Source organism: Antechinus flavipes, chromosome X (assembly GCF_016432865.1).
Source record: "Antechinus flavipes isolate AdamAnt ecotype Samford, QLD, Australia chromosome X, AdamAnt_v2, whole genome shotgun sequence".
NCBI lineage: Eukaryota > Metazoa > Chordata > Mammalia > Dasyuromorphia > Dasyuridae > Antechinus > Antechinus flavipes.
In genome coordinates this window covers 70,453,507-70,466,526 of record NC_067404.1, presented here as the reverse complement: position 1 = coordinate 70,466,526, position 13,020 = coordinate 70,453,507, and the positions used below count along the sequence as shown (strand labels likewise).

The 13,020-nt window shown below is 36.0% G+C and overlaps 1 protein-coding gene across 1 annotated transcript; it reads right to left on the bottom strand.

Moving 5' to 3' along the window:
* Positions 1–11,319: 11,319 nt before the first annotated feature.
* On the bottom strand, positions 11,320–12,774 carry LOC127542813 (tyrosine-protein phosphatase non-receptor type 2-like). Its single transcript, XM_051968642.1, has 2 exons — positions 12,597–12,774; positions 11,320–12,479 (listed from the first exon to the last, which is right to left on the bottom strand). Exons 1-2 carry the CDS (start codon positions 12,772–12,774, stop codon positions 11,491–11,493), a joined length of 1,167 nt encoding a protein of 388 aa, XP_051824602.1. The 3' UTR covers positions 11,320–11,490.
* Positions 12,775–13,020: the final 246 nt, after the last annotated feature.

The window sequence follows — 13,020 nt, the reverse complement described above, 5'->3', positions numbered from 1 at the left end:
ATATGGATTAGTTATTTTGAGGGTTTCAAAATAAAAATTCTAGAATATTTTCTTCTGTGCCCATATGGAAAGACTATTGGAATCATGCTTTTACCTTTTTCCTTTCTTGGAAAAAAAAAAGAGCTTTTGGTGCTGTTTGGTCAATGTTGAATAAACATGTAACTACAGAATTTCAAATGTATGTAGTTTTGTGTACACGACAATACAAGAATTGGTGCACATATATACAAACATACATGCATATATATGCATATCTCTCTAATATGAATATATGTTTTATGTTGTGAGCAGAGAAGTGAACATTCTTATGAATTGCTTCTGTGAGAGCTGGAACTCCCTCAAAACAAGTTAGGTTGAAAGAGGTTTTTTTCCTGGTTCTGACATTCCCTAAACTTGATGGATAGCTCTGATGCCATTACTGTGGATATGTTTTTTAAAATATACATGATTTACATATGATATAATGATAATGAGGGCTCTCTCATTTAGTAAATTCCTAAGTACCTCTGTTTGGCTACAGTGCATGTTCCTTTTCCACTTAGCCAGAGGACATTGCTTACTCAGCTCCAATCTTCTTGAGCCTCTATTATAAGATTCTAAGATGGACACCTGAGCCCAAAAATAGTATTCTTTTGAATTTATATCACAAGTTGCAGATGGCCCCACTTAATTTACTTTTATCATGGCCATTTTAAGAAGTATATATTAAAGTCAAAGAATTTTTCAAAAGGACTAGGAAGCAATGATTTTTACAAATATAACTACAGAGCTTCACTTGTCAATTACATTTCCTTGTGAATTGGTTTTTGAATTGCAACTAGATTAAAAATTACAAAACTATTAGCACATATGACATTTATCAGGGACCCCTAGTTCTCCATTTATTTATAAAGAAAAACCATGATATTGGTTTTATTTATGTGTTAAGTAAGATCTTAGGAACAGTAACAGGCAATCTGGGTCAGGTTTTTAAAGAAGTCAGCTTTAACTTTATTATGAACGTTTGACTTGGAAGGGCTACTTCCTTTGAATGCAGGGTTGATATTTCCTTGTTTTCTGCTTAATCTTGATGTTCCCTTTAAACAGCCTGAAATGCTTGGCCCCAGACCTATTTGGTATTGATCAGGAATGAAGAGCCCCTGAAATTTCTCAAATAGAGGATCAGTAATTAGGCACAGATTGAAAAGTCTGGGTATTGTTGCTTCTAGGGGGAACTTGGCGATTGTCACCATAGTGAAGGAATCAAAGACGTGATTGTGCTGATTTCACCCAGGACTCATTATAGTCAGCCGGCAAGAATTAGTAAGTAAAGCTGATTGATTTTGATTTATGTACTTTGTTATGTACTTAATGATGAGGATATCATAACTGATAAAATCTTGAAATTCTGAATATCATTGCAGTCCTCCAGTTAGATTTCTTTCACAGAACAATTAGAGGGAACCCTGGGCCATATCATCCAACTCCTTTCTAACCAGTGTTCTTTAACTTTGTAAGATATACAGAGATATGCAAGATATACTTTGGGAAAAGTAGATCCCAAGCTTTTTGAGAATAGGGACTGTTTTCTTTTTTCTATTTATATAGAATACAAATGTATTCCTGTGCCTTGTGCCTCTGCTAGTGTCTTATACTTAGTAGGGTCTTAAAATAATTTTTTGGGTTGTATTGATGTACTGGTTTTTTCCCTAGTAAAATGTTTTGTACGACTTTTTTCTTTGTATAGTATATGTCAAAGAAAAGATTTCTTGTTTTAAGTTTTATATGCCCAGTTTTACTTCATTAGGCTTTCATAATCTTTTGCGTTTCTTCTGTCAGTGAACAAATGTATCAGGAAGCCTTTGCAAAACGTTTTTTCCTCTTGTGTTTATTTTAGATATGGTTTCTCCTTTTATTTTTCACTCTCTGACTTCTTGGACTTTGAGCTTCTCTATGCAGGCTTTCATTCATATATGTATATTAAATTTTCATAATTTGTAGCACATAGAAAAAAATTACCAAGGGAACCTGGAGTTAAAGGACCTATGTTTAGATCCTTCCTCTGCCATTTACTTATCTGAAACTTTGGGCAAATCATTTAGCCTTCTAGCCTGTTTCCTTAGCTATAAATTGAAAGGCTTACACTAGATGACCTCTAACATCTTTTACAGGTCTAAATCCATGATTCTATGATCTCCTTCCAAACTCAGTATTATTATCTACAGACTCCAATGATCATTTTGCAATGTCTATATTTTCCTTCTAATTGTGTTATCGGTCAAATATCTATATGCATATATTTTTTCTTCATTATTATTCTCTTCATAAGAATATTAATACTCAAGAAAAATGGGTGTAGAAAATTTCATTTCATGACCCAAATGTGAGGACTTTTCTACTGATGCATTTGAATCTTTGTGGTTTTCTACTCTTCACTTGTTTTTTGAAAAAGTTTGCTTCCCCCCACCACACACACACTATTACTCTTTGATTTAGAGCCAGTTAAGTAAATTGGGGGTGGAGCAGGACAAAAATTTACAGCTCAAAACTGACTTCCAAGAAGTACACTTCATTCTTTGATACAATCAATTCTAATGGAATTCATAGGTTTATATTACTACTGTGAATAATGAAATAGCTGGAGTCTTCATTATCTGACTGGAACCGTGATTCATGCTGGCAAGTCACTAAGAATAAGAAAGCAGTATAGAAGCTAGTCTTAGAATGCTGCCTTTTCAATGTTCCAGCTATTGTATAAAGATGGAGTGATTCAGGCTGTGTTACAAAGCTGAATCCTTTATGCCTGAGAATGACTGCCCAAGTTGGAGTATCCTTTGAGGAATAGGTTTAAAGCAGAGATGCCTTCTGGCTCCATGGATGCCATCCTGGCTCTGGATGTGAATATGCCAGAAAGGCATATGTGTTACTGGGAACAGATTTTGCTCCCAATCTAGGTTCCATTGATGCAGAATCAGTGATTATATGGTACCTTGTTTTAATGTCCTCAGCACGTGGCACAATGCCTCTTGTAATGGATACCTAATAATTGCTTATTGAATTGGATTGAATGAGCTAGGCTGATGTTTAACTTTGAACTGACTATGAAAAAAAGATTTGCTTAAACGAATGAATTTTATTGATACAGTGTCAGGGTGGTACTGCTTATCCTCCCCAAGAACACAGAATTCTAAAGGACTTGATCATAGGCCTGGCAGGCAAAAAAAAATTGTGTTCTGCAAATGAGACTTAACTATTGGGAAAAGAGAAACTGTGGAGACCAGTTTTTTAAATACTTGGAAGTACAGTGAAGTCATATTTATTAAATTCCCACTTCTATGAATTTCTAGTCGTTGCTGTTACTTAAGCGATAGTTTCTTTCCTTCTGCTTTATTGGATTCAGGTTCTCTTCATACTGTCCACATGTCTAAATTGTTCTTTCTTTACTCAGTCCTGTGTGGGAGGCTATTTTATCATTTAATTTCATTATGAACCCAAATTGATTTCCCAATAATTATTCAGAATGAGCAAAGTTCCACTGTAACTCTGTACCAACTTTCTTCATTTTTTTGATGCAATTAAGATTTATAATTAAGAGGAAGTTGATTCTTGCCTCCCTGAAAATGCTTTAAAAAGGCTTATCTGATCTTGTGTTACAATTTTGTAAAATCTTGGTTACAACTTAATTCTCAGCCACAAAGAACTCTTTAGGCCAAACTCCAATGAAGACCACTTAGGTGAGTTAAAATAGAGAACATAACCAGCACCATTAATCATTCTCCCTTAGTTTGCCTGTTTTTTTTCTGTATTTGACAGTATTTGCTGATATGTAACCTATCTGTACAGACTACCAGGAGAGGCATCCCTTTCAACATTGACATCTTTTGTTATCCCTCTCCCCCTCAGTTAGTGGGACAGGGAAATTAATTCCTTAAAAGTATAATGCTAAGATTGCCAGGGTGTTCGAAAATGGGAATTATTGGCTGCTATTAACCTACATTACCACTAGATGGCAGTTCTCTCTAGTAATATTAAAAGCCTATTGATAAAAACTTGAAAGGACAGACTAGAAATAACACCCTAAGCAGCCTAAATATATTACTAATTTTAATAGCTCAAAAGTCAGCAAAGAACAGTTTCTAACACAGTTGGTGACAGAATCAGAATGTGAAAATAGGGAGCTACCTTAGTGTAATGATGAATATTTGAAACTTGTTTTTTAATTATTTGACAATATTTTGTACTAAATCTAGTTTCAATATTTTTATTTATATTTCTAAATGCTTATCTTGAACCTAAAATGATATTTACTTGCTCTACAGTTATCTGAATGTGACAGATATATAACCAGAATCCCAAAACCTTCTTCACTCGAGCAGATGGCTAGTATGATTCTTCTCTAGAGTATGTGGGCTTGGGAGCAAAGCTCAAGGAAAGGAAAGACTCCTAAGTAATTTGGCCTTAAGAAGTTTTAGAATCTGTCACACACCATCCAGAGAAGCACTATGTATGCGTCTTTTTCTATTTTTCAAGCCTGTCATCTTCATTTAGAACCAAGTTTCTTCAAATGGCTAATCCTGTTTTTAGCATCTTTAACTTCTCTATCCAAGAAGAAACCTTGTTCAGGTTATAGATGTGGATGACACAAATAGTTTCTTCTGCTTTTTCACTGCTGAATCTAACAATATGAATGAATTACTAATATGTGTACTGTGCTGCTAGGCACTGGAACTACGAAGCCCAAAATCAAACAGGTAGGAAGTTTAGTATGCTAGATAGGGCACTGAAACATTAGACTGATGAAAATCTGGTTTCAGATTCTACCTCAAGCCACTTATATGACTCTCAGCAAGTCATTTAGCTTCTGTACTTCAGTTTTTGGGTTTGTTTTTTTTTTATAAAATGAGATTAGACTTGAACTATCTCAAAGTAACCTTTTACCTCCAAATCTATAATCATATAACATCATTTCTTTTACTTAGGACCTGATCACACTTCTGGGTTACATTATGTTTAGATTTTTAGGTCCATGTGGAACCTTAAAAATCCGGTCTTCTTTCAGTAGAGTACATATTTCCATTTCCTTTTGCTGCTGATTTTTCAGGAGGTAAATGAGATGAATCACATATCTGTGAAACTTATCATTAGGGCTGTCTGCCTTATAGAATAGAAATGTAATTATTTCATATTTAGGGATGTATTTCCTGTCTAACTCAGGGTATAGTTATAAAGGAACAAGAATATCCTAAGGGCTTATATTAAAGCATGATCCAGTAGATATGAAGATTTCTCATTTTTTATATTAAGAATTTTTTCAGCAGTATTTTATTTTTCCAAATACATGTAAAGATATTTTTCAACATTCATTTTTGGAAAAGTTTGTGTTCCAAATTTTTCTCCTTCCCTGCCTTGGATCCCCCTCCCCCAAGATAGCAGCAAATCTGATATAGATTAGACATTTGCAATCCTTAAACATGTTTACATATTTATCATGCTGCATAAGAAAAATCAGATCAAAAGTAGGAAAAAAAACATGGGAAGGGGGGAAAAAACAAGGCAAGAAATAACAATAATAAAAAAGGTGAAAATACAGTGCTTCAATCCACATTCAGTCTCCATAGTTTTCTCTGGATGTGGATGGCATTTTCCATTTCAAGTTTATTGAATTGTCTTGGATCATCTCATTGCTGAGAATAACCAATTCCAGTACAAAAGATCTTCCCATAATCTTACTCTTACTGTGTACAATGTTCTTTTGGTTTTGCTTGCGTCACTCATCAGATCATGTAAATCTTTCCAAGTTTTTCTGAAATCAGCCTGCCCATATCATAGAATAATATTTCATAATTCTTATAGAATTATAATATTCCATAATTTGGGCATTCCTCAATTAATGGGCATCCACTCAATTTGCAATTCCTTGGTACTACAGAAAGAACTGCTACAAACACTTGTACATGTGGGTCCTGTACCCTCTTTTATGATCTCTTTTGTGATATAAATTCAGTAGAAAGATACTGATGGATCAAAGGGTATGTATAGTTTGATAGCACTTTGGACATAGCTCCCCATTACCATTCAGAATGACTGGATCTGTTCACAACTTTACCAGCGATACATTACTGTTCATTTTCACAATGGATACTGTCATACTCCAACATTTATCCTTGTTTTTTCTGGTCATCTTAGCCAATCTGATACATGTGAGTTGGAGAGTTGTTTAATTTGCATTTTTCTAATCAATAGTGAACTAGAGCATTTTTTCCAGATGACTATAGAAGGCTTTAATTTCTTCTGAAAATTACCTATTCGTATTCGTTCACCATTTATCAATTGAGGAATGGCTTGTATTACTATAAATTTGACTAAGTTTATGCCTGGTTTCTGCCATATTCTTTTCAAGTGTTCCTAGCAATTTTTGTCAAATAGTAAGTTTTTATCACAGAAGCTGGAGTCTTTGGGATAATCAAGCAGTACATTGACAATCTTGTGTCTTGTGTATGTAACCTATTCCACTGACCCATTACTCTAGTTCTTAGCTAGTACCAAATGGTTTTGATGACTGATACTTTATAATTTAGTTTTAGATCTGGTACTACTAGGCTACCTTCCTTTGCATTTTTTTTTCATTATTTCCTTAATCATTGATTCACTAATTCCCATGAATTAATTATTCTTGACATTTGGGTCTTCCAAATGAATTTTATTATTTTTATATAAATTATTTTTGTCAGTTTGATATGGGACTGAAGAAATAGATTCATTTGGGTAGAATGGCCATTTTAATGGTATTTTTCCATTGTTTAGAACTGATTTTATTTGTGCAAAGTGTTTTGTAGTTCTGTTCAAATAGTTCCTGGGTTTGTTTTGATAGATAAACGCAAATAGTTTGTATTATATACAGTTATTTTACATTATATTTCTCTATTTCTTTCTACTGTGCTTTGCTGGTAACATATAGAAATGCTGATGATTTATGATGGTTTATTTTTATCCGGCAACTCTGGTAAACTTGTTGTTTCTTATAGTTTCTGCTGATTCTCTAGGAATCTCCAAATGTACCCCTCATATCATCTGCAAAGAATAATAGTTTTGTTTTCCCTTTGCCTACTCTAATTCCTTCAATTTATTTTTCTTCTTTTATTGCTAAAACTAACCTTTCTAGTACAACATTGAATAATAGTGTTGATAACTGGGATCTTTGTTTCACCGGTTATCTTTTTTAGGAATGGTTCTGGTTTATCCCCATTACATATAATGCTTGCTGATGGTTTTAGATGGATGCTGCTTATCATTGTAAGGAAAATTCCATTTGTTCCTATACTCTGTAGTGTTTTTAATAGTAATGAGTGATGTATTTGTCAAAACTTTTTTTTTTCTGCATGGGATATCAGTTTTTCTAATCAGAAAGGGTTAACTAAGTATTTAAATAAGTCAGTCATCTGACCTTCCACTGAAGAAAACTCAATCCTCCTTCATGGATTCCAAGCTTTAATGAAAAAGAGGGCTAGCATGTATGCTTCTAGCTTTGCTTGGAAGCCCATAAGCTCAAACATATTGAAGAAATAGATTCAATTTTTGAAGCCAAACATCAATTAAGATAAGCCCAAGTATTTAAGAGACAGAAATTTGTAAAAGACCTTTAACAGTTAGTTTGAATGCTATGCAGTATTCAGCTAGTTGAGGGAGTTGCGGTATTAACATAGAAGCTAGAACCCTAATCTTTCTTTCTCCCTTCCTCCCTCCCTCTCTCCTGTGTGTCTGTGTGTCTCTCTGTATGTGTCTCTGTGTGCTTCTGTCTCTGTGTTTCTCTGTGCTTCTGTCTCTGTGTGTCTGTGTCTCTGTGTGTGTCTCTCTGTGTATCTCTGTGTGTAGCTCTGTGTATGTCTCTGTGTGTCTGTGTGTCTCTTTATATGCTTCTCTGTGTTTATGTCTGTCCCTGTGTCTCTGTCTCTCTTCCCCTCCCCTTTCCTCTTTCTGTCTTTCCCTTTCTGTGTCTCTCTCTCTCTGTCTGTCTCTCTCTCTCTCTCTCTCTCTCTCTCACACACACACACACACACACACACACACACAGCGCCATTCATTCACTCCTTAAGACATCCAAAGTCTGAACTTAAGAGATCACAGATGTAAAAACTCTTGCTGAAGATTAAGCTGGCCTAATGTATGTCTAGGAGCAATTTTTTTCCTGAGCAGAATTAAGATATTAGTGTGGAATAATATGCTGAGTTCATATGTGAGAAACATGGCTTTAAAATTCTATATAATACTTAGAAAAAGAAATTGAAAATCTTTATTGCTTCTCTTCTGCTTCTACCATTCAGAGATAGAATAAAAAGGTAATCATTCTGAAATTCTGTATTATCTATAATAGACTTGATAGTCAAATAATAAGTATTCATTAATTCTGTGAAATCCTTAGCTGAATTATCATGATTTCAAAATGTCCAGTCTCTGTATATTTATAACAGGGGCTCTTGAACTTTTGTGTGTCATACTCCTCAAACTCCTGCTTTAGCAGTTTAGAGAAATCTATTAACCAATTCTCAGAATCATGTTTTAAGTGCATAAAATAAAACAGGATTACAATGGAAACAAATGGGGATAACAGTTTGGTGAAAATAAAGATGTAATTGTTTTTCCATGCAAGTTCATGGAGACTTCAAATAGATCCACAGTTTAGACCCCAGGTTAACCTTGGACCCCAAATATTTAGTACCTTCCTAGTGCTGTATAGCTAAGATGAAGTGAGCACATGCTTTGGTGTCATACAGATGTCATGATTAATTTCCATTGCTGGTCTAAACATCAGAATTTAATAGACTTTCCCCATGTTTTGTATTAAATTAATTTTTGTATATGTAGTACACCCTACAGGATCCCCCTCCATTAAATTGTAATTTCCCTGGGAGGAAGGGATGTGGAGGAGAGACTTTTATTTTGTATTCTCAGTTCCTAGCAAGATGCTTTGTATATAGTCACTAATTAAATGTGTGTTTATTTAAGATAAAAATGATAAATTGTCTAATGTAAACTAAATAGAAAACTCTTAATTTAAAGAGAAAGAACTAGAGTTAGATTTTCTCTTTAGAGTGGAATTGAAATACCAGATAATCTGTGGTTATAATCTAGAGACCTGATCACAATTGCAAATGGACATGGGAAAACTGGACCTTGCTACCTTGGAGGACTATGAGAAACCTTTTTTTTTCCCCCATGGATAACATTGATTATGCTCAACTGATGTAATCCTATAATTTTACTTGTTGCAATTATATTCCTAATTCTATACATATCTAACTCTATACTACCTTTATTTGTCTTCCAACTTTGTGTGGCCCTAACTTATCTTACAATTCTGTTTGACTCTCATTTGTCTTTTTGTTTCTCAATCCAGTATGAAAGGCTAATGCATATTCAGGTTTTATTTCTTTCTGGCATTAGGACACTACACCAGTGACAAATGTTTCTTTCTTTGCAGCTATAAAAATATTTAAAATACTACCTTGAAAAAACAAGAAAATATACAGATTATTGAGTCAGTTCTTCAGTACTAGTAAGTCTTTCTATTTTCCCCTGGAAGGGAGGGGCATACCCAAAGACATGGTCCAAGTAGAAAACTAGTTACAATGGTTTGGAAATTATTCATTTTCATTTTGGGATAAGTTAAATGAAATGTCTTTCTTATTTTATGCCAGAATATTAAATGACCCTGGGAGCTGAAGGCCTTTTTTTTCTCCTTTTTTCCTAAGAAACCCTAACTCTGAGTGAGGCCACAAGCCTAGATTAAACTGGTATATATAAATTTGAGAGAGGATGGTATTGCATTGTTTCTAGAGACCTGATATCAAGAGTCTTGCATTCTTAGGTTGATGTGTTTTCTCTGATATGTACTGCTATGTGCAAGTTACTCAGCCTGAGTGCTCTAAAGCCCAGCTTCTTAAATTGTGGGTCATGAGTCATGTTCCTATATGGTACTTTATAACTGAATGTGGAGGGTCCAAAATTATGATTTATCCTCAGCAAATGTTTGATTTCTATGTATTTTCTATTCCTATACATCCAGGGTCTTATAAAAATTTCTTTGGTGAAAAGGGGTCAGAAGTAGAAAAAGTTAAAGAAGCCCTATTCTAGACCAATGATGTTGAATTCAAATAAAAAGAATAGCTGTTAAGCCACATGTAAGGATCCCCAGGAGGCCACATATTGACTTCAAAAACCACATTAATTATTTATATTTTATTATATTTTATACTATTTTGTATTTTCATTTTAATATGGTTCAAGTTACATTCAGGAATGCTGTGGATGAGTAGGGTGGTAATTAACATTTAATATTAGGTTCAATATTGTTGCTTCTCTTAAGTTATTTACAACAGAACTAAAATTTATTTACTGGAGCTTTTTAAGGCTTTATAAATCACAGAACTTAAAAAATAAATGATAAATACATATTGCTATACATAATACTTCTCCTAGAATCCTAAACTAGAATTTGTTAACCTCAGAAAATGTCAGCAGGATTTTCTTTCAAAATATCTACAGGGTAATCCTCCTTCTATTCTCAGGGTTGGTCAAACCATTATTGAAATACAGAATCTATTTTGAGCTTTTGCAACTTAAGCAAGATGTACAATGGGTACGGCGCAGAACACAAATTATTAAGGGGATTGGAAATGAGTCTAACAAGATGATAATAAAGGATTACAGTTATATGGTCTGCAGAAGAGAAAGCTAAGGAAAATCTTTGGTCTTATTAAAAGTAGTTCAGTCATTACTGAACCTGAGGTATTCTTTGAGAACAGATGAATAGAAAATGAATTAAATTTCATTGGACAGGATTTAAGTTACACATAGGACTATATTTAGTGATTATCTTACAAAAAAAAAAACCCTATAGGTTATCTTGGGTTACTTTAAGTACTTCTTAGTGCAGGGTGAGAGATGACCTAGAACCACCACTTTTAAGTAGCCTTAACAAATTGTTCTAATGAAATTAAGGTTTTTTCCCCACTTACAACTTTCTTTTTTTTTTTTTTTTTTTGTTTTTTTTGTTCCCCCCCAACTTATAACTTTCTTTTTTTTTAATGTTTTTGTTTCCTTTTTTTTCAACGTATAACTTTTTTTTCTTTTTCCCAACTTCCAACTTTCAATATTGCTAAAACCACATTAACATACAAAAAGAATGGAAGTATAACACAAAGTAGTCTACTCTCATTAGTTTCTCTTAAACATTTCTACATTTCTGAAAAGTAGTTTTGTAGACTTTGCAAACTTAAAACTTACAAGTATCCAACAATTCTTAAAATATCAAATTAAAGCATTTGAGTAGTAGGTGCTCATGGTATAAAATTAATTTTGGAAACTGATAACTGTGAGACACTTTAGACATATTAGACCTCAGAGAAAAGTTTCAAGTCTTGTTTATGACTCTAAATGGTTCAGAACTAATGGCTATAAAATATTAGTCTTATATTAAGCCTGGGTCCCTTTCAAAATTAAACTTACTTGGCCTCACTTGTTAACCTTTTTCCTTTTTCTTTTGGTTTTAATCTCACATGGCTTTTCTTTGTTCTGAAGCTCTTCCTCCTCTATATTAGATTTTCCGGCTTCTCTAAGCCGTTTCAGAGAATTTTCACTATTGTCTTCTCCACTATTTGGCATTTCAGAAGCTAGACTGAAAAGATCTAGCTGTGATTCTCCTTCATCCTTTTCTAAGACCAGCCTAAATCTTCTGTATCTTTGAGGTGGTATATCACCATAGAAATAACTGGGGCCTTGTTCTGCACAATTAAAATCTTTCCACTTTTTCTTGACACTTTCATCTCCCATGAGGTATTTTGCCCCTTCAATAATAGCCATATATGAGAATCTTAGCTGGTCTGGGGTCTGAACAAGCCCCATACGGTACTTTCTCATGATCACTAATACTCGTTTAATGTTTAGGGTAAAGGGATCATCTTTCTTCTCCATAAGAACCAGGCAACTATCAATCAGAGCAAAGGTACCTGAGGCATCAACACCAGCCCTGCAATGAATGACTACAGGCTCCTGCTCATAGTTGAGGAAGCCAGACTCCCTTATCATGAAAAGAAAAGCAAGGAAGGGGGTGGGTGATTCAGGCACCCCTAAGTCGGGCCAACTGGTGAAATGGAAGTGGGAGATGGACTTGGCCTCCCCCGTCATCATGTTCTGCAGCCGCAGGTAGTGGATCGTGTGGTGGGACTTCACCTCCTCCCTCAGCATGTGCACCGTGATCCCCGCCTCCTCGAAGAGGAGGGTCTGGCCCGAGCTGGAGGGCCAGTACTGGTAACTCTGGACGGGGTTCTTCTCCGTCACCCTGTTGAGCATGACCACGGCCCTGGTGTTCTGCTGCCACACCATGAGCCAGAAGTGGCCGAAGGTGTTGGGCAGGGGCCCCTGCGTCAGGATGTACTTCCTCTGGGCCGCCTCCATCACCACAAAGCTGGCGTTGATGTAGTCGTTGTACTCGTCCCCGCCTCCTTCTCCTTCCCCCACACTGGAAGACACTGAGGAAGACTCGCAGGAACCCCCGGGCAAAGCCAAGCCAAGGCCTGGATTGAAGCCTCCCCCAAGGGCGGGGGTGGCCACCATCAGACGGACCCGGCTGTGGTCGTAAGGGGTCAGGTCTGGGTAACGGTTGCGGGATCTGTTCTCCCAGGTCCTCCCCACGGAAGCGTAGTAGTCGCGGCATTGGTCTGATACCTCGAGGTGGGCTTCGGCCCACCCCTCGTTCGCATCCAGCTCCTCGAACTCGGTTTCCATGGACATTGGCATGGATAAGTAGCCTGACCCCAGCATGGCCTCCTCGTCCTCGGAGGAAGAGGTAGAGTACTCGTCGTCGGATGCGGCGACTACCACCGAGGCGGAGGAGGCTGTGGCGGTATTGGTAAAAGTGCTGCAGGAGGCCTGCTCGGAATCCAAGACCTCTGCATCTGAAGAGGATACGGGCGTTGCCATATCTGCGGCGCCCCAAGAAAGGGGAAGGGTGGCGGCGGCGGGGACGGGGGATGGTGCCTGGTA

What these genes read in the sequence shown, in the direction of transcription:
- LOC127542813 (XM_051968642.1), bottom strand. Translation starts at nt 12,774, where the DNA reads ATGCCAATGTCCATGGAAACCGAGTTCGAGGAGCTGGATGCGAACGAG. An exon ending in TTACGACCACAGCCGGGTCC is followed by an intron (nt 12,480 to 12,596) that starts GTCTGATGGTGG and finishes GGGAAGGAGAAG; the next exon opens with GAGGCGGGGACGAGTACAAC.